General features: G+C 41.6%; 1 protein-coding gene across 2 annotated transcripts; it reads left to right on the top strand.

Annotated features, from left to right (window-relative positions):
- Window positions 1-4,057: 4,057 nt before the first annotated feature.
- On the top strand, window positions 4,058-26,003 carry TP53BP2 (tumor protein p53 binding protein 2). 2 transcript variants are annotated; one of them, XM_084261981.1, is made up of 14 exons: window positions 4,058-4,159; window positions 6,893-7,067; window positions 8,487-8,668; window positions 9,059-9,223; window positions 9,606-9,843; window positions 11,718-11,858; window positions 12,300-12,436; window positions 13,213-13,699; window positions 14,028-14,809; window positions 16,637-16,774; window positions 17,368-17,501; window positions 18,499-18,665; window positions 22,302-22,501; window positions 25,214-26,003. In XM_084261981.1, the coding sequence occupies exons 1-14, from the start codon at window positions 4,073-4,075 to the stop codon at window positions 25,253-25,255; spliced, it is 3,075 nt and encodes a 1,024-aa protein (XP_084118107.1). In that variant the 5' UTR covers window positions 4,058-4,072; the 3' UTR covers window positions 25,256-26,003. The 2 variants fall into 2 exon arrangements, with proteins under 2 accessions (XP_084118107.1, XP_084118106.1); XM_084261980.1 differs by having other exon boundaries at window positions 11,718-11,846.
- Window positions 26,004-26,377: the final 374 nt, after the last annotated feature.

Genomic DNA, 26,377 nt, shown 5'->3' on the forward strand with positions numbered 1-26,377 from the left:
ACTGTGATACATAAGCCATATAGTTGCCATCACTTTTAAAATATGCATAAAAATGTACGGTAAAATGTGTTGTATGTAAGGATTTAGAGGCCAGTAAGTAATTCTAATTATATCCTGTCTCTGAACACCCACCTATGAAGTGTTTAAATTTTGGAAGAACTATAATACAGAAAGGGATGAGGACTGACAAATGAAGGCAGTAGATGTAGACTCCCACTGATACTTTTGTGATATCAAAAGGCGATAAGTAAGCTTTAAGGACTAGGGATGTGACTGAATACTGAACTTGGAAACAAAGGCAGGAAAGAAATTCATTGGAACTCATTCCCATTACTTTAAAAGAAACTTCATTTTAACTGTCTGAAGGAAAACAGCAAGATCTTAGAGTCAGTTTTCACTGTCAGATATATATATTTTTTTTTTTGCTCTCTTGCGATATGAATTCAAAAGAGCTCAACTTCTTGAGGTGTATCAGAAGTGGGGCTTTCAAAATGCATGTAATCTGAACTTCATGAAATTTGCTGTCTGAGAGAATGAACCAGATCTATGGTGACAGGAGCTGTAGAAGAACACTCAAAGTGACAGAAGCTGTGATGGCTTGCTGAGGATCAAGCCTGTTGAGTGCTGCCTAGGAGCCTCTGCAGGGTATTGCGTGCTTCTGCCTGAGCTTCCACACAAGGGCTACAATCCAGCATTTGATCACAATCCTTAGGAATTTTTCTCTTAACGCTTCCTCTTCTCCGAGAATTTAGCTTTGCATCTCTTAATCCTTGTTGGAATAGGAAGGAAACAAGTCCCTGTAGGAATCAAGGCTGAGAAGCCCTTAAGGAATGGGTGGGAATGACAGAGAAATTTGTCTGAGCTATGGCAAAGGGGAGCAAAAGGTGTGCCAGCACACTTCCCACAGCAGTGAGTGGGGAAGATGATTTGCAAATAAAAGATGAAGGCACTTGAGCCAAACGCTCTAGATTTCCTGTTTGCTTCCCTTTGGGCTGCAGCAGTGCCTCAGCTTTTCCCTTCAGGGGTGGACTTTTAAAGAGTTGTATCTGCTTTTCAGAGGTGTTGGTTTAAGCAAGGAGTGGTATGCTGCCTTCCCAAGGGAAAAGTAGAAATGCCTTGGGTGAGGGTTAAGTGCACATTGCTGCACCTGAGTAATAAGATGTGTTCAAGTGAAAGGCGATTGACACACTTCTGTTGCTTTTGTATGTGCCTAAGCTACATGAGGATGTAAGTTACCTGGCTTTTTACCTTTCCAGAACGTCCCATAGCTGATAACGAGCGGATGCTGGATATTTTGCAGCGTTTTGGGATGCAGAGAAATGAGGTTCGTTTCTTTCTTCGGCATGAACGCTCTCCCTGCCAGGAAGCAGGTAGGTATCAACCTCAGCTTGTCTGTTTGTCTAAGGTTCCTTTCATTCCTCAAGGTTAAGGAAACAGCTCATGCATGTTATTTATTGATGTTGGTACCCAGGATGGTGTTGCAGCCCTCTTTGGTCTGACTGTTGTTTTCTTAGCAGTCAAGAGTACTAGTAACAGAAAACTTGTTTAGTTAGTAAAAACATCAGCCTCCTTTTCTGTATCTGGAGACATCAAATCCAAATTAGAAACCTGTGCAGGTTTCTAGAGCTGGTTATCACCAGAGCTACTGATAGTCTCTCTTAAATCTAGTAACCAAACTGTTGTTGAGCAATGTAACATATTATTTGGGCATAGGATGTTTCACCTGGATAACATTTTAGCACGGTGTTAAACATAGCATACTTGGCAAAAGATGTTCTTTTTCTCCCACCATCTACACATTAGTTTCAGGAACAGCATTAAATGAACTGCATAGTCAAGTTCCCAGACAATGTAATACCTATGCATTGTAAGTCTAAATGTAAAGCCTATTAAGAAAATAACTTTTTCTCTTGTCAAGGTTTGGTTTTTTGTGTGCATCCTCTATTAATCTCTTAAGTAGAGTCTGTAAGACTTGTACCTTTACATCAGTCCATAGGACTCTTTGTCCTTCCTGTTGTTTTTTGTCCTTTGTAGCCTTGCTTAGTGTTGGGAATAACTGCATTTCTGTGAAATGTAGTTTGTACCCAGCATGTATTTGAAAGTGGCTTAATGTATTTTGATGCTTGAAATATGCAATGATGATAGAATGAGCACATGAAAAGTTAAAGCTGTGCCATTTCTATCTACTAAAGATCTTACTGTGCAATGTAGTTGTCAGGATGTAATTTTTCTAGTCGACGGTGTTCACACTGTTAGGATTATTGGCATTTTCTTGGCCGTGACATTGCTAAGCAGTGTATTTGAGGAAGAGCAAATGAATAGTTAGGAGCTCTGCAGTTAGTCTTGCTGGGATATCGTCTTGAAATAGTTATCAAATGGGCAAAAAGCTAACAAAGATGGCTTCATCCTGTACTACATCCATGTCCTACAGGGAAATGCTGGTATTTGGCATCTGAACACCATTTGTATGTAACTTGATGGAAATGTTAAGGTAGGATTCTAGTTAGGGAGAAGAAAAAAGATTGTACTTTTTAGACTTTATGTGCAAATAATCAGATTAAATGGTGCATCTTTTGTGATAGGTGTCTAACGTTTATCTATCGCTACTTATGTTCTCTGTGAGGCAGTTGATGAAGGCACACCAGAACATCTAGACACTGGTCCAGATGTGAATGAACACTTAACTTTGTGTCACTTGCGGAGTGGAACACATGTGCTATGTGTTACTATGCATCTGTAATGCTGACCTACTAGGGGCCAACTGGCTGTGGGACAATTGTTGAAATCGAGTACTTTGGGTTAGGCTTTTTTGTTTCTCTGTTTTTAAACAGCCTTATATTTGAAAAGAAATGTTGACATCAAACAGCAACCTCTTCATAACATGTGGTGTGTCATCAGTTAAGTTTATCTTATCAGTAAGCACATGGGGAGAACAAGTGTTCAGATTCTGGGCCAAAATGACTGTATTGTTTCTTCTTTTGTATTGAATGCTATGTCTGAAGGGATATGAAAAATCCTAGAATATCGTACCATCATTGATTATTCTTGTATTTTTATCTAGGGACTGGACAAAGGTGTCAAGATCCAGCCTTAAAAAGAAACGGTGTGAAAGTGCCTGGTGATCGACGAATAGAGAACGGAGTAAGTACTTGGCCAGTATAGTGAAAATGGAGACTTCCCTTCCTTTGAGATACTGGTGTAAATCTTGTTCTGGAAACCAAGAGGCTATTTTAGAGATTGTTAATAACTGCTCTAAAATAGACACAAAGCCTGTAGCAATTATCCTGAAACCCTTGCTTTCAGTTTAAGATGTCTTAAGATCTGTTTGCTGGCATATCTGTGCTTGTACAGGTGATCTCAGAGCAACAAATTCAGCATACTTTCCCTTCTCTTTTTTTTTCCTCTCATGTTGCTTCAGTGCATTGAGTTTTCATGTTCAGTTTTGTGTCAGAGATCCCTAGTTCCAGATTTCAAGTTGAGACCAGTTAGTGTTACAGCACTGAATCTATTGTCACTTATTCTTGCTTCAGAAGGTACAATTATGGGTATAAGATAGACTGTAGATTCAGGAAACATGTGAACAGATAAGTAATGTAACAATAGTGCTATTTTTCAGAGTGGTGGGTTTTTCTCCCCCGCTATATTTAAACTTTCTATTTTCTTCAACTTACGTTGCAGTGCTTTGAATTGCAATGACACCTACGACCACAGATTCATCCTGCCATGTGCTGAGCATTCTGGGTTCAGTCAGTCAAAGCTGATTCATGCTGAGCTTAATTATAAAGGGCTCTGAAACGCCTGTTTAAAATGCTGCTGGGATTTTGCTAGAAATATTAATGTTTTAAGAGATGTCATTTTATGTGTGTTGCTGGATTAGGCTATGCCTGTGTATGAGTTTACAACTCTCTTGCCATGGAAATATGCTATTTCTTTCTAATAATTTTATAGGATATTCAGTTGTTACTGTTTTTTCAAGACCTTTATTGCACTTTTCTGCAGTAGCTTGATTGAGTTATATGCTAGGCAAGTTAAAAATTCTAAAAAATTTCTTTGACAGGTCAGTGCTCCAAGGATGGATATGACACTGGCTGAACTTCAGGAAATGGCATCACGCCAGCAGCAACAAATAGAGGCTCAGCAGCAAATGCTGGCTAACAAGGTGAGTTTGGAATGATGTTTACAGTCAGAAACAAAAGTAGTAAGAGTCACATGAGGTGGAGGGTGGGTTGGGGTATTTGGGTTGGGTTTTTTTCTACCCCTTGTAAACATAGGGCTCCCTTTCTTTGGCTGCCTCTTTTAAAAATTGAAAGTCAATGTATGCAAATGTCCAGCAGTAAAACACAAAAAATAATGCCAGTGATAGAAGGACTGTGTAGCTTACTAAAAGGATAGAGCACATAAAATTAATATATTGTCATTCATCCTGGTAGCTCTGCCAGCCTTATTTATGCTCCATGTGGTGACCAGCCTTTGGCCAGTTTGATCACTGAACAATGCTTTTGTCTCTGGATATAATGCTGTCCTGTAATGCCATCGTGCTTTCTCCTGATAGAGTTCAGTGTGCCTGCCTTCCTGGGGCAGATGTCTGGAAAAGATAGCACGTATATGATAGAAGTACCTGGGAGAGTGATTTATAAAATGCTTGTTGAACCATAACAGAAAAGCTAATGAAAGCACACGGGGTGCTCCTGAATCATTTAGGAGAAAAAATAGCCTGAAAGCACCTGCAGAATCGTGGCATGGGCTTCATATTTGACCTAGGTGGCGTTGGTACACACTATTCTTGAAATCTAAAGCAAGCACTGCTTTTGACAGGGAATTGTTAAATGCAAGCCTGTCCTGAAGAGTGCTCAGCTGTCTGGGTGGATGAGTTTCCATGCATTTCAGAATGTTCTTTACTGGGGAAGAAGGCTGCTTTGGGGCTCTTGTCTCACTACACTTCCCTTGTCAGAAGCCCTGTCTCCCTCTCCTTTTGAGATCCACCGAGTTTCTAAACCAGACTGCTTCCCGCCCACCCCACTTCCTCCCTCCCCCTCCTTCTTGTTCAGTTCCCTTGGCTTTCATTAAACATATCTTGGGGAACTGCTTCAAACTGTGGCTTTCTAATGGGTCTGCAGCACCTGCAAAGTGGTGCTATGGCCTCTGAAAACAGCCTAAAGAACTTCATTTCTGCTCTAAGATAAGAGTAGGTATGAAGAAGGTACAGTTATATATGTAAGGAATCAATCAGTTAACCAAGTGATTAAGAGTTTTCACATGAAATTTAGTAGCACAGTTAATACCTATTCTGCCATGATTAATTTGCCAAGGCAGAGTGTTGCCCTCAGTTCCAGCTGAGATGTGAAAGAGAAGCCTAAACTTCCTTAACTCTTGTCCGTTTCAATCACAGGTGATGGTTATGGGCCTTGGTCTTACAAATAGCACTAGTCACTATATATATGAAACTAGAAATAGGAACATGTTACATATTTACTGGAAAGGGAGTCATACAAGTTTTTTAAAAAAAAATTAAAATTATGAGTTTGGGTTTGGATAGCTACCAATCAGGTAGGTGTCTTCTGCCTGTGGTTGGAAGAGTAGTAGTCTTGTGGGTGTCCCACCAGGAGAATTTTTCACTTAGTGTGTCTCTCTGGAACCAACCTGCTTTTCATAGACACCCTTTCAAAGCGAGGCTTTCTGTTGCCTCTTTGCTGCCTTCTGAAATGAGATGTGATATTAAAAATAGACTCTGAGGGGGAAAATGCACCTCCTTCTTAGACATGAGCTGTAGTATCTTTTTTTTTTTTTTGACACTTTCCTGTGTGGGATTGACTCTAAATTAGTGCATAAGCTGCAGGTGCTGCCTGGTTTTCTCTGGAAGGCAAGCCTACTTTTTGCTCTTCCTTTTTAAGAGTCCCTGTTTCTAAACATGACTGGTAATTTTTTTTTTTTGAGGAAGTACTGAGTTCTAAAGTTAGTAAGCTGTGCTAGTCTTGGCTGTGCTTAGGAAAGCCTTTGTAATTGTTCTACCACTGTAGCAACCTGTCATCTCTACAACTGGAAGCCATGGGTAACGGTGACTTGAAGGAAGTCTCTCTAGGCGATCTAGTGGTTTCTTCTAGCTCCAAACTATGGACATCTCTATATAGAAACTGGTAGCTCACCACTTCATCTTATTCTCCAGGAGAGGCAAAAGAGGTGATGTCTGCTGTATAAACTGGGACCAGGTCACTGTGAAGGCTTTCCTGTGCCTGTAATCATCCTGTGTTGTGATACTGGTGATTGCTAATAGGAAACACTGAATTTTCAGAGCTTTGGTGTGCAGTGATTTCCCCATCTCAAGGAGGCTCTAGCACAGTTAGGCAAAGCGCAGAGTGTGATGAAAATGAGCAACAATGTATTGGATGCCTTCTCTATAAAGAATGTCTAATATTTTCCAGCATGATTTATGGTTGTTTGATGTGTGATAGAGATCTATGAAGCACAAGCAGCATGGAGAGAAGGTAGAGAGGAAATAATAATTAGCTCTCGCAATTCAAGAGCCAAGTAGTGATTAAGTGAAATTGGCAAACGTCATGGAACATGAAAACTAATTTTTTTCTTATGCTTCAAGGGATTGTGAGTAATTTCATGAAAGAAAGACTGTTAGATGTGGATACCACCTCTGTTTCGATAAGTTCTTATTCTACAGTATGGTTGTACCTGGAGGGTTGTATTGGGACAGAATCAGTATGTGTTTGCTCTAATCTCTCTGACTTCCTTTGACACACTGGGAAATCAGGAAAGATACTGATCTGAGCCGCTGTAGCAATTGCTTTTAATTGTTGAGACAGTTTCTGTCAGTACCTTAACACAAGTTCATTTAAAAACCAAAAAACATTAAAAAAAAAAATGTTCCCTCTCTTGACTGCAGGAACAACGTCTGAAATTCCTAAAGCAGCAGGATCAGCGACAGCAGCAGCAAGCTGCCGAACAGGAAAAACTGAAGCGATTGAAGGAAATTGCTGAGAATCAGGAGGCCAAACTTAAAAAAGTGAGAGCACTGAAAGGCCACGTGGAGCAAAAAAGACTCAGCAATGGGAAATTAGGTGAGTTACTGCCTGGGGAAAGTAGCCCGTGATTGTTTGTGAACTGTATGTAATGCTTGGAACGGTAAAATTTCTGGTGATTCAGAGGAGGTATTTATAGCATTTCAGGAAGAGTTAATCTTAACAATTTCACTTCTTGTATTTACTAAGAAAAGCCCTAAATGGCTTAAAAGAAAATACATTTTTCTTACTGTGTTTTAAAATCCCCGTAAGGACACACTGTGTTTTGAGCCCAGCATATCTGCTGATTAGTTGTAGTGTAGGCATTTTCCTTACTTGAAGTCCTTTGTGTACCACACTAACTTTTCCCATCCTTGATGTTAACAGCCCAGACATTTAGAGTATTAGTTTCTTCTTGACCTGTAGCGAAATTTGGCCTGATACCCGTATTGCCTGTTACACAAGAGGTAACTTAATGGCCGAAGTGCCAGAATATTTTCATTCTTATTACAGAAATCAAACTTGTCTGGCTTGCTACAGTACTAGTTGAGTGCTTAGTTCAGCATATTGATGCAATTAAATATTTCAGACTTCATACCAAACACATACTTCTGCCTACCTTTTCATCTTCCCTCTATACATATTGTACAGAACTTGTGATTTCCAGCTGGGCTCAAATGAAAATATATTGGGTTTCTTTAAGGTAAAACTTACATTTATTGTTTCATTAGGAAGCACTGGGCTTTGCAGGTAAAGCAGGTGTGTATTTCTGTGGGGAAAATGTATTTTCTGTTTGGGTTCTGATGCACAAAATAAAGTTGAAAGCAATGGAAGGTTGTTAGAGTAATACAAGATATTGGAGCACGCCTGTCTGTTTCCCAGCACTCTCCCCAGCAGGTCTGATCTTGGTAGCTGCTTGAACTCTTACTGATTCCTTAAACTTTGTAAAAGTTTTGGCTGGCAGTGGGTGCAGCCAGCTGATGACAGCTGTTTGTAATAGATCCTAAAAAGCCCTTTGAGTCCTTGGCTAATCTAATAGCTTGAGAGTTTTGTTTGAATTTAGGTTGTAGAAACTCAGAATTTCAAACATAAATATGCCTTGTGTTTGAGCGAGTGTCTTCTGCTGAATTCAGCATTAAGTGAATTTAGGCTTCCGAGATGAAATGCAGCCTGATGGTGTGGTTTTGTTTGTTTCCATGCTTCAGAAAGTATAAAACTCTTTCTTTTTTTCCCCCCCTCTTCACCAGTGCTCTAAGTAGACCAAACTTATATAATCTTTCTAGTGCTTTCGCAAGTGTTTGGGGAAGAGCTGGTTTGACAGGGACCGTGAGTTTGTGGTAGCTGGCCGCAACCTCTGCGCCTCTAAAGCCGCTCTGGAGACCAGCAGGGTGCTCTCTGTCCCCTTAAACCACCGCCTTGGAAGCAACCCACGCTCGGCTGTTTCTCAGGGCAGCTATTGTGTGCTCTCATCCTTTCCAGTGGAGGAGATTGAACAGATGAACAGCCTGTTCCAGCAAAAGCAGCGCGAGCTGGTGCTGGCTGTGTCAAAGGTAGAGGAACTCACCAGGCAACTGGAGATGCTGAAGAACGGCCGAATTGATGGTTACCACGACAACCAGTCAGCTGTAGCTGAGCTTGATCGCTTGTACAAGGAGCTGCAGGTAATGGAAAGTCAGCTTGTGACCCAAGTAACTCTCTAAGAGCTAGAAGTTGGTGGGGTTGTTTTTTACCTCACTGGAAAGAGATCTTGTTCCTGACAGAGCTGCGTGGCTGCCTGCGTGCTGAGGATGGAGGGTTAGTTTTACTGGGTTCAAGGTAAACAGGGGAAGGAGCACAGTGTGTATACACCTTTCTTTTCTGTAAAATTTGGAGGCTAACCAAAATTTTCTCTGGAGAAAATAATCTTGAGCTTGCTGGTGTGATTTGACTATTTAGAAGGCTTTTCTTTTTTGTAGCTGTTTCCTGTCCCCTGTCCCGAAAGTTAATTTGTTTTGATTTTTGTTGATTTCCCTTCCCTGCCTCCCCCACCCCCTCTTTGTGAATTTATTCAGTTGAGGAACAAACTGAACCAGGAGCAGAATGCCAAGCTGCAGCAACAGAGGGAGTGTTTGAACAAGCGCAACTCGGAGGTGGCAGTCATGGATAAGCGTGTTAATGAGCTGCGGGAGCGTCTGTGGAAGAAAAAGGCAGCTCTGCAACAGAAAGAGAACGTACCAGTAAGTGGGGATGTTTAATAACAACAAAATATATTTGTGGCCTGTACACTCTGAAGTAAAAACTTGCTTTTGGGAAAGGCTGTTCAGATACTAGACTTGTTTTTATCCACATGGTGGAAGTTGTGTGTTATTCAAGTATTTTTTATGGTACGTTGGTGTTAACCTACTTACTCTTTATCGACAAGGGCTCTTCTTATGCTGTTGTGGATGTTTTGCTAGGTTGTTGCTGTTGTTACTACCTCAAGCTTAGATCTCTCAAACTCTTTGGAGTATCATTTTCTACATCTTTTATCCTTTTTGACTCCCCTTTCAGACTCTGATGAATGCATGCTGCCGCATAACAATCTTCAATTTTTTTTTTTTCCCCTTTTTTGTTCCCAAGGTTTCTTCAGATGGGAACTTACCCCAGGCAGTGGCTTCTGCTCCAAGTAGAGTAGCAGCAGTAGGTCCTTATATCCAGTCCTCTACTATGCCACGTATTGCTTCCAGACCTGAACTTCTGGTGAAGCCAGCATTTTCAGATGGGACACAAGCTTTGCAGGTGCCTGATGGTCCACTAAAAACACAAACTCTACCCAACATGAGAGCTGGGAGCAGTTCACAAGCTAAAGTTCCTGCAGGTAATAGCTTACAATTAATATTTCTTCTCCAGAAAGGTTTTGCTTTCTTATCTACCAGCTCTGTATTTTTTTAAACAAAGTATTATTTGAAATGTCAGTCTTACCACTTGTAATTTTTTCTGCACCAGTGGATTTATTTTAGAAGTACTAAGGTTATATGGTCAAATTATATGTTATGTATAATGTGTATTATATGTATATATGTATTATATGTTACAAATTAAGCAATCCTTTTAGTGAGCAATTTGAGTTGTTATGCAGTATAGAGTGTAGGAAGATTTTTTTTTTCTGTAAACTAGTAATCTATTAATTAATTTTCTTTATTTTAAAATAATCCGAAAAATTACACAACAGTGTCTGAGTTTCTAAAGGCAGTTTTAGGACATACATGGTAACAATGTGGTGCCTGCGCTTAAAAACTAGCAAAGCCGAATTTTCTGATCATGCCTTTTGGAATTGACATGTGTAAAGGATTAATTGACATTACAAGAAAATGAAGCAGTTGGTTGTAGCACATAAATACCACTAAACTTACTGACATGTTGATGATGTAGGAATATGGAATGATGCAAGTCCAATACATGATATAATCCTCCTTGGAGTCTTAATAGAGGCTTGTCTGGCTTCTCTCTGCAGCTTTCTCCTATAAGATACAGTTCAGTTCCATGAGAACAGAAGCCTGGAGAAACTGGGGAGTTGCAAATAGCTCTTTTGTAAAATCTTGAGAGAAGACTCACTTCTCATATGGGATAGAGGAGAAAGTCTGTTCTTCCCAAAAGGGGAAAGTGGGGGCTGAGGTGGTAGAATAGTTCTGGGTTGTTTGGTTTTTTCTTGGGTTTGTTTTACAGGTTTTTATGTATGTATGTTGTTTCCCTCCCTGCTGTGCACCCCCCTTCCCCCCTCATCTCTTGTTCTGGTAGACATTATTAAAAGTAGTCATGGCACAAAAACAGTCCAAGTGTCTCTGGCTGTACTGGAGAATGGACAACTGTTTCATTTTACCTGATTTGCAGATCATAAAACCTCTGGAGTGGAATTTTAGCTCTACTCCATACAAAATGTGAATTTCTGCCACAGAAATGTGTGGTGATATGCTATTTGAACTAAAACATCACTCCCTGTTTTGTAGCATTTCAGCAAAAAGCCTTCTTTCCTGGAGAGGTCGTATCTGATACTCATGTCAGAATGCACCTTTTCTCCTGCTGCTCATCATTACCATGTGAATTTAATACCACTTATTGCACTAGATAATTTAGAATTTAGTTGAGACAATTTTATTAAATCATAGAATATCCTGAGTGGAGAGGGGCCCATAAGGGTCTCCAAATATTTAAGCTAATAGCAAGTTGTAAGTGTTTTCTTAGTTCTTTTTGAAGCAGACTGTATATCTGCACTAGTGAGTACGAAGATCAGCTTTAGTGCAGTGCCCATTTGCACGCTGAACATACAGATGATTTTTGTGCTGGTCTTTTTTCTGATCACTAGAAGAATCTATTTATGCTTTAAAGCATCATGTTTTTCTTTGCACAATATATATATCTTATCTCTTCTTGCCATCCTGTGACTTCTAACACTGTAAATATCCAAGGGAAGTTTCTTACCAATAACTTGAAACAAAGCTGCCCAGGAAAGCTGCTTGTCTGAACACTGTAAGTGCAGACTTTGCTAAGACAAATAGTTGCTTTGATAGCTGTTTGAGCTTGGTTTTGTGTTCTCTTCTTAAAACAAAGCGAAAATCTGTAGTAGGATTTACAGCAGTTAACCTGTACATAATACTTGTAGACTGTCTAGACCTGAGTTACAAAAAAACCTACCTGCAATAAGTCAGTCAAAGCAGAGTTTTAACTTAATCTGTTCCACTTGCTCTCTCCTAGGTTCTGTGGCCCCCAGTGCGAAACCTTCCCCATCTGCCACTGACTGGAGCAGTTCAAATGTAGACAATCATATTAGTCAAGGATCAGTCTTGACTTCAGGAAAAGGAATTGTGTCTAGTGAAGGACAAGGTGTGTTCTTATGTGCTTGGCTAATCTTGACATATGGAGAATCTTGGTATGATCTGCCTCTTCTCAGTGCTTTGGTACATATGTAGAATTAATCTGAGAACACAAAAAAACCCAATCAAATAATATTGCCCTATAAGGTTTAGTATGGTGTTGTAGGGATGTTAAATAAAAAACAACAAAAAAAGACAACAACAAAAAAGCAAACCACAAAACCCCACTGAACCTCAAAACCCAAAGCCCCTTGTTTGATGTGTTGAAGTATATACAAGTGCCTTTATATGTGCTCCTGTTCAGTTTGCAAGATGCAGCATATGGCAGGCCACTGGGTCCGTAGCACACTGGGAGGATGGATACAAGAGTCATCCCTTGTGTATGCTGTCTGGAGTGTTGCACAGAACGGGACTCCTACAGCTGTGTTGTCCCTTTTTAAGTCTTCCCCTCTCTCTAAAACAGCTGAAGGAGATACCTTTTTACGAGACAAAGAGAAGAAAGTGCGCCCCTTCTCCATGTTTGATTCTGTGGACCAGTCTGCTGGGCTTGGCACGCTGAGGAAGAACCAGAGCAGTGAAGATCTCCTGCGAGAAGCACAGGTATGCAGGAAACTCGAGCTGCTGCATTCCTTCTGACAGAGGTTACTGCACAGCTTTTCAAGTGTTGCTGTCGGGAAGCTCTTTGAAAAGCAGCTAGGTCATTTTTTTTTTTTTTTAAAATACCTGTAAGGAAAAAAAGCCTTTTAGGCTTTTAATAGCAGTTGGTAACAAAAAATGTACCCTACAGTCACTGTGATTAAAACCTGTGTTTTGACTGAATACATAAAAATGGCTGTTACTTGCACTGGTGTGAACACAATTTTTTTTTTCCCTAAAAATGACATGCACAGACATATTTGCATGTTGGGGTTTTTTTTTTAAATAATTTACACAGTCATTTCGCTGTGTAATGCAGCAGTGTTCTTCAGATATTTGTTTGCAGCAAGGCTTCCCACCTAAATCTTGGCACGAGGGCATGATTTCATAAGGTAGGGGTGAAGTAACACAGAAGAACTGGGGATGACAAGCACTCAATTGGAAAACAAGCTGCTTGGCTACAGATGCTACTGAATGCCTCTCTTATCTCTGGTGAAACTTCTGTGCCCTGCTATTGCTTCATGTTTTAAACATAGCTGCTACAGAAAGAATGAAATAGAATGTGTTCAGAGCGTAAACAACTATGATAAGATGTTTCAAGAAGTTGCTTCACCTTTCCATCTGTTGTAAACGATATTGCTCGGTACTGTCATTCTTTGAGGCTCTTTGGTCTTTTACAGCAGAACCCCTAAAACAAGTTTTGCTGTTTAATTTCAATTAACTCATTTTGTGTCTTTCAGATGGCAAATAAAAATGTAACAAAGGTACCACCGCCTGTCCCCACTAAACCGAAACAGATAAACTTACCCTACTTTGGTCAAGCCGGTCATCTGCAACCTTCTGATACGAAGCTGGATGGAAACCTGCAGAAGCTGCCTTTGGCTATTGTAACTTTGGGGAACAAACAAAAACCAGTAACACAACAGCCTTCCCATCCTCAGCAGATACAGCAAAGAATTTCTGTACCTCCTGCAGGTCCTTCCTCTAGCCAGGATCAAATTCTTCCCTCCTCCAAACAGGAGAGTCCCCCAGCAGCAGCTGTGAGACCTTTTACCCCTCAGCCGTCCAAAGAGACCTCGCTCCCACCATTCCGAAAGCCTCAAACTGTGGCTGCAAGTTCAATTTATAGCATGTACACACAGCAGCAGACTCCTGGGAAGAACTTCCAGCAGGCAGTGCAGAGTGCTTTGACAAGGGCACAGACCAGAGGACCGCACTTCCCAAGTGGTAAGCGTGTGGCTTTCTGCTGTCTTTGTAAACTTTCAGATACATGCCCTTTCTGCCTGGTCTGTGGGTACAAAGCTGTTCCTCGGGGAAGGTGAGCAGGTTTGTGCAGCTATAGGAATCTTGGGTGGATATTGCATGCTGTATATCAGCATTAACAGTGTGCAGAATGTCCTGTATTTGCAATTAATCTGGTTACCAGATTAATTCTGTGCAGTTGATTGTATTCTGCTTCTTTGCCCTAGGTAGGTGAACTGAGTTGCATGTTGCTTTTAGGTTTGATCAAGTGTTCACACTTTGTTTCTCCACCCCTTTCTGATCTGCTCTGCAGTGTATGGCAAGCCTGTGATGGCAGGAGCTGGTGTACAGAGTCAGCTGGCGCAGGTGGAGAACACGTACCCAAATGCCCAAGGCAAGCCGGGCAGTCCAGAGCCCGAGGTGGAAACAACAGCCTCTGCTCATGAGAATCACGAAACGGAGCGAATACCCCGCCCCCTTAGCCCAACCAAACTGCTGCCTTTCCTGTCCAACCCATACCGCAACCAGAGCGACGCCGATCTCGAAGCGCTACGCAAAAAGCTGTCCAACGCACCCAGGCCACTGAAGAAACGTAGCTCCATTACTGAGCCAGAAGGACCTAATGGCCCAAATATTCAGAAGCTGTTGTACCAGAGGACCACTCTGGCTGCAATGGAGACTATCTCAGCTCCATCACATCCCTCCAAACAGACGGCCTCCGCTGCCAGTCCTGAAAGTCCAGCAGAAATCCCAAATCCTTATCTAACAGCAGAATCTGAAAAAGAAACAGCAGCTTCTCTTCCAGAACCAGCCATTGCTGAGGAAGCAGAAAACACACCAGCAGATCAAAGTGAAGCTCTCCCTCCCTCTGTAGCTTTGGACACTGTACCTGAGGGAGTATCAGATGGTGATGAACTCACACAGGTGAAAATGGAAGAACCAAGCCTAGAAACTTCACTGCCACTGGAGGTATACATGGAAGAATATCCTCCATACCCACCACCTCCCTATCCTTCAGGGGAACCGGAGAGTTTGGGAGAGGATTTGCTCAATATGAGGCCTCCTGAAGTTACTGGACAATTTTCCTTGCCACCTGTAAGTATTTATTAGCCTACAACTTGAGTGCTCTGTCAATAAATCATCTCAGGCTGGGCAACAAATTCTGTGTTGTGTTGTAGATTTTAAGCAGGTGTGGGAGCTCAGTCACACAAATAGGCTAGAAGTCTCTCTGTGCATATCTGTTGTGTTTGTGTGATGCTCTTAGCTCTGGAGTGAACGCCAGTAATGAAGAGTCTTTTGTCTCTAGAATGAATGACATGATGCGTGTCAAATTCCATTCAGAACTTAAATGGTAAAACTCACCTGGGCTGTAAAGAACTTTCTCATAGAAGGCTGCCAAACTATATTTTCTTAGGAGAAATTAAGCCGTTTTTTCTCCTTTTTTTTGAGGCACACATACAGATTTCACAAGCATTTCCTACTATTGCTGATATAAGATGGAAACTAATTGATCTTAATCCTGGAGTGCATTTGTTTATCTCAGAGTGCCTTGCTTGAAAAGTATGGAAAAGCAGATTTCTTTAGTTTCTCTTTTAAAAACTTTCACTGCTTCTACTGAAAGGTTTTCTGAATCTTTCTTTGGAACCATCCATCAGTTCTCAAGTTGCATCCAAGTGGAGTCCCTTTGGGGTAAAGGGTGGGCAGCATTTTACTATCGTGCTTGTCTTAGAAGTTTGTATTTGTATGTTGTATAGTGTTGCCTCGTAGAACAGCAATGCTCACTGCCTTCAGTTCCTCAAAGAGCTTCTTTAAAACCTATCATGAATAGAATGTTAATAACTTGGCACATTAAAATGTTTGGGGGCTGGGTTTCCTCCATTGCTTTAGTACAGAGGAGTTAAGAGTTACAGGTGTGCTTTTTAGGCTTGTGATTTCTGCATGGAATAGTTAATGCATGTTTTCATGATGTAAGGCTTTCTCCTTGCTCCCTTTTAACAGGAAACTTGAGTGGTGAGATTTCCTAAATTGCAAGAACTTGTTTCTGGTTGGTTTGATGAGAAGAAACCGGCCCAACTTCTTGATTTCATATTTAAATACCTCAGTCGTGCTGCCAGGCTCTTTCTTTAAAAGGCCTGTACTTCTGATATTATGTATAAATCAACTGGCAAAAAGAGTGTTTCCTGGGAATCTCTTCCTATCTGTCTTCATGCTTTTGCTCTTACAAAACATGAGTAATTTCTATTCATCCTTGCCTGGACTGCATCTGTCAGAAATTTACATCCCCTTATAAATAGTGTTTGTTGCTGCTGTGCAGCCAGCTGGGCAGAGTGCTGAGCTAATGCCTGAATATTCTCTAAATGAAAGGGTACAAACGCAGCCAGGGAAATACTTGGTTTCCAGGATCTCTGCGAGCATCTAAAGCATTTTCTATACCTGGTTCTATGTTTCTTTCCAAAACCGTTTTCCATAACTACTTCTGTTCCTGTTAAACTCTGCTATGGTTAGGGGAAATACTAGAACCTTAATATTGCTGCTTAAGAACTTCATGGAGTCTTTGAAGGTTCTGGGCTTGTGTAACAGCTTTGAGAGCTAATGCTGAAATGGTTTGCTTAAAAAAAATTTGGTTTCCCCCCCCCCCTGATTTTTAAGGATTTGGGGCTTCTGTGATTTTGATGACATGCTTGATCCAAGGTGACTTCTCTGAGTTAGAATAGTGACCTTGCATGGAGATGAAGGCAGAGGTCTTTTATGATATGCCAAACCTACTATATTCATAATGTGTTGGGGAACTAGTAGAAAACAGTCTAAATTTCATACTAAGTGCTGCCTTATTTGGTCACTCCTGTCATTCCCAAATAAGCAAGTGTGTATTCTTGTTCTTCCCAGGAAAAAAATGCCTGTATTTGTGTTACCTTTTCACAGGGGAAGAGGACAAACTTGCGCAAGACTGGTTCTGAGAGAATTGGGCATGGGATGAGAGTGAAATTCAATCCCCTCGCCTTGCTTCTGGATTCGTCTTTGGAGGGGGAGTTTGACCTTGTGCAGAGAATAATTTATGAGGTACAAATACTAACTTTTAAGAAAAGCCCTAGCAATCCTGGTTCAGACTAGGCAGCTGCAGCTTTTCTAGACTGGAGATGCTAAAATAATAGTGCATACCTAGATCCGCCCTCAAGGAGGTGATAAACCTTAACAGGACGTGTCCAGTGGGAGGAGCCTGCTTTTAATGATGTTAAATCCCCTCTGGGTATTCAGTATCAGGACTATAAGTACACAGGCCAGCATTTTCCTTATTTCTTACATAGTGTTTCATCCTCATCTATCAGATAATTTGAAAGTTATCCATGTGAATTTTACTTAAGAGTTAAATAGGCAAGTATCAAAAACTTGTTTTAAGTGGTATCTTACTGAGTTAAGATACTATTTCTCTGAACCATTTGAGGTTCTCCCTATTAAAAGGAACCTGCAAGTTTCTATCTGAGGCTTCTTGCAAGATTGGCTACTGCTGTAGTTTTCTGCCTATTGTTTGTGTCCTTCATAGAAATAAGGCTCAATCTTATCTCAGAATAAGATAACTCCTTTTTATATGTGAAGAGATGTTTGTTGTAGACAGCTTATCTGGCACGTGAACAGTTCCTTTTCTGGCTGAACAGGTGGAAGATCCTAGCATGCCCAATGATGAAGGGATTACTGCCCTGCACAACGCTGTGTGCGCTGGGCACACGGAAATCGTGAAGTTCCTGGTGCAGTTCGGTGTGAATGTGAATGCTGCAGATAGTGATGGATGGTAAGGCTTCTTTTAAGTGATGTTTTACAGATGCTTTCCACAAGAGCTACAGTCTGGGGGATGCTACAGGTCCCTGAGAAGGTCCCACACTTTGCTTTTATAGAGCTGGCAATCACATTTCCACAGCAGCAACAGCAGTTCTATGTGGGGTGCCAAATGAGAATGCACAGACGAGAAAAATGGACAAATTACAGTAATGTTCCTGATGTGGAAAAAGTGTGTGGCAAAGGCCCAGCAGGGTGGGTACAGTTGTCAGAAAATCACTCTGTTGCTTTGAGATACTGAAGACAGCATATGCATAATGAGCCATGTGCTGAAATTCCCAATGCCCTCTCTGTGAGAGAGCCTATGGCTTACACGTGCTCTGGGTAGCATCTACCCCTGCAGACTGTCCTCAGTTTTGTCCAATACTTGCACAACTTAAAGCAGAAAACCACAACCTTCAAATGAGGTTTGCAGTTGCTAATGGGCTACAAATCCTTCTTGCAGATAGCTAGGGACCTTATGTGTGACATGCTGGAGGTGAGTGGCAATGATTTTACTGTTATTTCTGGCTATAAAGTCCAAGACTGAATAAAGATGCCTGTGGTCCCTCAGCTTCAGTAGTTATCCCAATTGCCTGTGCTTGTCACCACATCAAGTCGTGAAGTAATTATCTAGATTGTAAGAGGCATAATGTCAGTTTTTCTAGTACTGATGGTTAGGTTTTTTTATTGCCTTAATGAATGCTCTTAAAACATTAGTGGATTATAAAAAGGTAGAGTAACTGGAGGTCCATATGAACCAGCTTTAGGCCTCAAACAGCTCTTGGTAACTCCTGTTATCTGTGGAAAAACTACTGCTCTTGACATCTTGGGTTAAGTGCTTCTGGTGGGGAGCCTTCAGCAGTGCAGCACTGATTGCTGGAGGTCGTGCACCAAAGTGCTTTGCCCCTGGGAGCCTGTAAGCACTGCTGTGAGCAAGGAAAGTAATGCCATCTCTCCTTCTTGGCTCCCAGGACCCCGTTACACTGTGCAGCGTCTTGCAATAACGTGCAGGTGTGCAAGTTCCTGGTGGAGTCGGGCGCGGCTGTGTTCGCCATGACCTACAGCGACATGCAGACGGCTGCGGACAAGTGTGAGGAGATGGAGGAAGGCTACACACAGTGCTCCCAGTTCTTATATGGTAGGTGTGGATGGCTGAGCTCTAGAGTGTGCGAAGGGCTCACCTGGTGCTTTCTGGTATGTTTTATAATGCTTAGGTTGTGTGCCCGTGCCTCAAGCTCCTCTTGGAAAGAGAGGTTTTAGCCAGCTGCTTCTCTCAATGGACCTCATTTTGTGACTAACAGTATAATGTTGAACCTGTAGAAAAGATGAGAGTAATAAAATGTCCCTCTACATTAAAAAACTTGAAATGAGTTAGGTGTGCATTGATGGGTATGTTGTGTGAGGTGACCATTAGGCAAATCTTGCCACATAAGTACATCTCTACATAAACCCAGAAGTGGTACGGATATCTCAGTAGGCAGTTAATCTCTGCTGCCTGATGTCTTTAAACAAGGAGTATTTCCTAATGTGCACTTTAGAACCAAGGGAGGTGCTGCCAAGCTGCTATCTTTCAGTAAAGCAGAAAGCATTGAATTTGATTCTATCTTTCTGGCCGCCTCCTCTTGCACTTAAAAAGAAATCCCATGTTAAATTTTATTAGATTTTATTCAAATAGCAAGACTACAGGGAAACCTGTCTTTTAAAGGCATGTATGAATTTCCCCTAGGGTTTGATGAGTATTTGTCAATGAGGCTTTTAATTACTGTATGTTTTGTATGTAATAAGGTTTTGGATTATTTTTCTGTGTTTTGTATGGAGTCCTTGCTCTCTAGGCATCTACCAGCTGCAGGGTCATCAGCTTATTACACCATGTAATAAAGCACAAACAGCTGTAATACAGCCTCTCTGTTGTTGTGCAACATGAAGGTCCGAGTTTCTCTACGCTGGTCAGCCACTGTATTTCAGAGGTCAATCCACCTACTCTCACTAAGTTTAAACTCCATCTCCAAATACACAGTTTTCCCTACAAAGTGAGGAAGCCTGTTAATCTGTGGGCTAAGCAAAATTTCATTTAGCTTTCTGTCTGGACTCGAGCGGTGATCGTCAACAGCAAATAACCAAGGAAGACTGTAGGACCAGACTAAAAATGATCATACTAGTTCATTTTTTTTCTTACAAGTTTTAACTGATGGGAGTTAAGAGATGGTATCCCTGTGTTGAATAGGGACTTGAAAGATCTCTTTCAGGAATTTGTTTAACTCTTAGGTTCAAGTAAACAGTCCATGTGGCCTTGTGGGAAGGAGATCCATGGCTTTATTATATACAGCATGAAAAAACACTTTTTGTATGTTTTTTTGGACTTACCATCTGGTGATCTCACTTTATGCTCTGTTTTCTGTTGGATGTGGGATTTTTTTAATGTGTTATATACTTTGCAATGGGCCCCGAAAGAACTGTAAAGTTTTGGCTTGTTGCCTGTTTTTCCAGCTTGAAACCACTGAAACCAAGGTGTCTCTTGATACTTTGACTGTTCAGCTATCAAACTTTCATATTGTTCCGTTGGGAATCAGTCCTGTTGCTGATTGCCTAATAGTTGTAGTAAGAAAGAAATTCCCTGGCTAAATCTGTTTTTTGCTGCAAAAGAAGTTTGGGGATGTGTATTGGTGTGTTTCCAGAGCAGATACTGCATTAAAACCCAGCCCTCAAACTCACCTGCAAGGTGAGAAGCCTTGGGTATTCCACTGATTTGCCTAATTCCACCCCCCCCCTTTAGTCTCTAACTGATGCCCAATACTGAATAGCACCAACAAGCACAGGCAGGTTTAAATAATACCACTAGTCTTTAACATTATTTAAATGCTGAGTCTGATGCTGCCTAACTATGTCACTTCTCACTTTCTAAGATGTAATGCTTGTGCTGTCTCTTAAGAGCACGTTTGTGCTGCTGCCCTGGCGAAACTGGTAACGCTTTTTTAGAAGACCAGATCCTCTGTGTGACTGTCTGCTTTGATGTTCAGTGCTCGGTCTCACCTTCTGCATGGTCACAGTTATACCAAATGCAAAGCAAACTGGCCAAGAAGGCCAACAGCATCCTGGCCTGTATCAGAAACAGTGTGGCCAGCAGGCCCAGGGAAGTGATTGTGCCCCTGCACTCTGCATTGGTGAGGCTGCACCTCGAGTGCTGTGTCCAGTTCTGGGCCCCTCACCATAAGGAGGACACTGAGGTCCTCGAGTGAGTCCAGAGAAGGGCAACCAGGCTGGAGAAGGGGGCTGGAGGGCAAATTGCATGAGGAGCAGCTGAGGGAACTGGGTTGGTTTAGCCTGGAGAAGAGGAGGCTGGGGGGAGACCTTACCACCACCTACAACTACCTGAAAGGAGGCTGTAGAGAGATAGGTGTTGGTCTCTTCACCCAAGTGACAGGTGGCAGGATGGGGGGGAATGGCCTCAAGCTGTGCCAGGGCAGGGTCAGATTAGATATCAGGAAAAAAATCTTCGCCAAAAGGGTTATTGGGCCCTGGAACAGGCTGCCCAGGGAGGGGGTTGAGTCACTGACCCTGGATGTGTTTAAAAGGCAGGTACATGAGGTGCTCTGGGATCTGGTTTAGTAGAGGATGGGTATTGCTGGGCTTAGTGATCTCAAAGGTCTTTTCCAACCTTGTGATTCTGTGAATTTCTTGGAGTGGAAGTAAGCACACAGCAGAAGTCATTAGGCTTTACATGATGTGCTGGTATGCAGAAACAAAGAACTTGATTTGAACAGATGTAGGTCAGGATCCTATACAATGGGCTGTAATAGGTGAGAGATGGAAAGGGAAGTGGCAGCTTTTGTGATACAATGTTCAATGCACTCTTTGCTCCTGGCAATACCAAAGCCACACAACCCCCCCCCAGTAGGACTCAGTATTTTAAAACGTAATAATTATGTAAGAGAAGGTTTTTATACCCATGAAGATACCCATTCCAGTTTGCTGCTTAGAAGCTGAGGAATGTGTACAGAAATACTATTATTTCACCTTTAGCTACAGCTGTAAAATAAGGAAGTTCTAAATAACAGCTTCAAGGCGTGTGCCTGTCCTCCAAACACCTCTGTCCAGAATCAATTTAACAGAATCCTGTTTCTGAAGTCAGTGTTTAAAAAAATAGTTAAAACAGTGACAGAAATTAAGAGCTGCTGAGATAAAGCGTTTGAGTTAACAGAAGGCACCTGGCAGGTAGTGGATAAATCTTCTGGATGTAGGTGTGAGGTGCATCTTGTGCTGACACCTCAAACATTAAAACAGTGGTGGTGATCAACATAAGCTGGTATTGCTGTGTCCCTTTGGCAGAAATAAATTCCTGATAAACCAAGAGTACAAACAAATGTTTCTTGCTCATCACCTAGGTGTGGAAGTGTGAGCACTGGCACGAAAGCACAAGCTTCTATCAGTCAGTGCTCCTCTCCCCATTTACCTCGTACTTCCCAGACATAACCCAAGGAAAGAATCTGTGTGCTGTGCACAAGGGCTAACTCCACAGTGCCACCTGTTTCAGGACTGACCTTCAGGAGGCTGGTGACAGCAAGGTGCTAAGTGTGATAGGAATTGAGGTTGGCTTGTTGGTTTGGCTTTTCTTTCCTGGACTGCTCTCCAGTAAGAGTATAGCAGTCTTTCCAACTGTTGGCTTTTTTAATCCCCACCCCCCCCACCACCCCTTTTTTACCTTTTTTTTTTCCCCTTAATTTTTTATTTAGTATTTTAAAACTTTGAGAGAGCTACTCTGTTTTTAATTTTGCAGGAGTCCAGGAGAAGATGGGGATCATGAACAAAGGAGTGATTTATGGACTCTGGGATTATGAGGCTCAGAATGATGATGAACTGTCAATGAAAGAGGGAGACTGCATGACAATCCTGCGCCGGGAAGATGAAGATGAAATTGAGTGGTGGTGGGCACGGCTGAATGATAAAGAAGGCTATGTTCCCCGCAACCTGCTAGGGGTGAGTCCTTGATATTTCCTGCTGTGTGGAGTACACAGAGTAGTATTCTCATGAATCTAGGTTAGGTGCCATTTCAGAAGACAAGAGGGAAGAGATTCTCAATTGATTCATTTGGGGGGCTGATAAACCTTGGCAGAGTGAGTTACCACTCTCTTTAGATAGCTAACATAGATTATATTCATGGGTGCATAAATCCCTGTGATTGCCACCCTGCTATACATAGCAGGTTCTGATACTCACCTTGTCTGGCCTCCTATCTGAATGTGATGTGTGCATAAGGTTTTGTGGAGCATGTGACTAGAACTGGGTTTCTCCTCTTTCAGAGAGCGGTATCACTGGCATAAAGGGCCTTAAGAACTGAAACTTCTATGAAGATTAAGTCATGGGTCCTTCCTTGTCTGGGTGTACACAGTGTACCTTGTGATCTGAGATGGTTTCACAGCAAGATTTAAAACAAACATGACAAAATTCTATGGCTTTTTTTTTTTAAACTAGTGTTGAAAACGAGATCCCACTGCCAAATAAAGGCAGATCTTTGTTCTCTCCTGTGCTCTTTTAACTAATATTTAACCATATGCCAAAGGCCTTCAGTGAATGGCCTCTCCTTTCCTCACAACCTTCTGTACTCCTGCCTTTGTTAAAAACAATGGTGCACAAATAATACTTCCAGTTGTGCCTTGACATCTTTCCTCGTGGCTGAGTAGCTAGAAAATTATCTGTGTCCATCTGGTGTAGAAATTCCACTAAGCCTTTTTCTACATACCCAGTTGCCCTGCTGCTGGACCTAAGAGGTTCTGCCAGTGCTGAAGATTAACTGCTGTGAATTTTAGCTGATTGATGTATGATGCTTCAAAGAGGCTGAACCCCCTTCCTCATGCAGATAATCCTTAAACTGGTCAGATGTTGCAGGGTGATTATACCTAACGCAAAATCAGTTTTCATTTCTCGATCGCTTCCAGGCCAGTCCTACCCACAATGTACTGTAACATTCTCCCTCACCTAGTCCTTCTGCTCAGTTTTTTTCTCTTTCCAAATGCAAGAATTTCTAAATCCAGAGCAGTTACCAGCCCCACAGTGAGGTCATCCAGGTCAGAACTGGCAGCTTTTTTATTCCCCCCCACCTCAGGGTGAGTAGTGCTGCTGCTGCTCCAGCTTGCACAGGGAGCCTGAGCACAGGTCTGTAGGAACAGGAGGAACCTCTGTGGGTCTATAATAAAAAAGCACAAGGCCACACAGCTTCAATGGGGCGGGGGGGGATGTCACATCTCATCCTCCTAAGCACAACACAACCCAAACAGAACCTTTGGGGAACACTACCCAAGCCCAGTATTAACTATTACCACACTTTTGTGTCTGTGGAGTCATTCTAGCACCGCTACTGAAGTATTCTGGTTATTCTCAAAAGCAATTGCTGGACTCTTTTAATACAGCAGCTGGAATCTAGGCTGAGATGTTCAGCAGAGAGGAAAATGTTTGGTAGTTTAATATATTCTTCTATTAGTTGTATTTTTATCACAGCTGCTTTAGCCTTTTGCAGTTAGGTGCACTGAATAAGAACGAGGATCAAAGTATCTGTGTCATTACGTTCCCCTTCTTAGTGACTCACTAGCTCCTTAAGTCGTGTGACAGCTCTAAAACTGAATGCAGATAAGGTAATGCTGTCAAAATACTGACGACTTAATACCAAATGAAATCTTTTTCAACACTTGGGTATTTTGCTACTGTGACTGCATCTCTGCTAGAGGTGAAATCGTGGCAGGCTGAGACAAACCTCGTGGGCAGAGTTGCTGGTCTTCTCTTAATCATTAGCTGACTGAAAGAGAAGAAAGCCAGGGTCTGGTTGAAGAGAGAGATGGGAATCTTTCAGGAGATCTTTAGCTGAAAAAGCCTGGAATGTGACGTAGACACTTGCTGCCATTTAGCAGGTGGAGGATTAATCCTTCCCAACCGTATGATGTGCATCCTTCTGACTTGTATGCCTGTAGCTCTGCTTTGCACAACAGTAGCTGTTCCCAAAGCCCTTTGCAAGTGGGAGGCAAGAGTTTCCCGAGCATTGCAGCACTGCTGTGTCAAGTTGTGCCCCCCAAGTTGTCACCCTGCAGCTGAGGTGGTCTGGGTGCCTCCCTGTGTGTCACTAGAACAGTGCAGAGCTCAAGGGCTGCAGGGCGGCAGCGACTGAGCTGCTGCAGAGTGGTTACATGAATGGAGCTGGCCACCCACTATCCACAGCTCCAACAGTTCCATGGTCCTTAAGCACCCAGTTGTTTCCAGCATGGCCAGAGCTCCAGACATGCTGACAGGCATTGAGAGAGAAAGTAAAACAGACTTTAAGTACCTTGCTATTTAGATTTATAAAACAGGGAAAAAGCCTGTAGCTCACTGCACACAAAAGTCTCTTGACTTACAAAGCCATGTGCTTTTCTTAGCCAACCCATCCGGGTCGAGCTGAAGGTGCTGAATGATGTGCTGTTCAATGCCTGCCTTTTGTACTGACAGGGTTAGTAGCTTCTGAGCTTGCTTGAGAATGCTAAATTTGTATTTGTTAGTTCTCCGGGTGTTGTGTAGGGCTGTTCTTGTGGGTTTTTTTGTGACTGTGCTTTTGTTACTAGAAATTATGTTAGAATTGTAGCACTGAAGAGGTTTTTCTTTTTTTTTTTTAAGTAACATTTTAAAGCATTAAATTTTTAAATCTCATTTCTATTTTACCCTCAGCTGTATCCAAGGATTAAACCTAGACAAAGAAGCTTGGCATGAAATAGTACTGAAGCCGGATTCTTGAAGTACTAATCATGGATGACTTACAAAAAAAATTCATTTTGTGTTTGTTCCAATATCATGAGACTTATTTCAATGACAATGTAATTTGAAAGCTATGAAGAATGTGCTTTGAAAACAAATGAAGGATTGATGCATTAGCAAATGGATGAGGGCATTCTACAAGATGAAATAATGCTTAGAAGCAAATGAAATTCTGCTGCCGTTGGTCTAAGCAAGCCATTATGTTCAAGTACCCACTCTGATTTCTTCAAACATGGCAGAAAAGAATTTCACATTTTTCTGTATTAAACACAAGGACCTTTTCAATCTACTGTTGAAGGAATCATCGGGAAACAGACAACCAGGCTTTGTCCAAATTTATCCTGAGGCTTTTTCCAGATGGGAGAAATTAAAGTACGTGCACAGCACCCAAATGCCTACTGCTGGAAACAGAATGCTTGTTAAAGAAGCTAAACTGAAGTGCATCTGAACAGGGACAACCAGGGGACTGATCCATTAAGCAATAACTTTTAATAATGCTGTAGCATCTTAGGAATTTCATGTATTCAAAATATATTATGTGCTGTAACAAACAATGTAGTTTTAGGTTCTACTTTTTAAAAAGTCTCTCATGTATTTATTGTATTTTGTACTTGGAAAACTAAGTGTAGCAACTTTCTGTAGTCCTTGAAAACTTACTTGGTTTTTATTTGAGTGCTACCATTAAACTTTTGTCTCCTCTTAAGCTTTAACTCTGGGTATTTGTACTGTCAAGTTTTTATTAAGAGTAACTGAAAATCTTAGCACTAGGAGATCGTGCTGTTCTGCAACACAGTAATACTTAACTGCTCTCTGAATTAAGTCCCCATTTGTTCAAGACATTCTAAATGCAGAAAAACTTAGGACAAATCTGTGTGTAACTTCTAAATTTAAAAGCTCTAAGGGCCATAAGAGAAAAACTTGGCATGAGTATTTTCCAAATAAAGCTTATCCTTTAGATCCATCGTTTTAGGAATAATCATTTGATAATGAACACTATTGGAGAGGCTCAAATCTTTCACTAGGGTATTCATGAAATGGTTCATCCTTTTGTTTTTTCCTACAAGGTAGGAAAAGACA

The sequence above is a fragment of the Gallinula chloropus genome (assembly GCF_964237585.1).
Source record: "Gallinula chloropus genome assembly, chromosome: 3".
NCBI lineage: Eukaryota > Metazoa > Chordata > Aves > Gruiformes > Rallidae > Gallinula > Gallinula chloropus.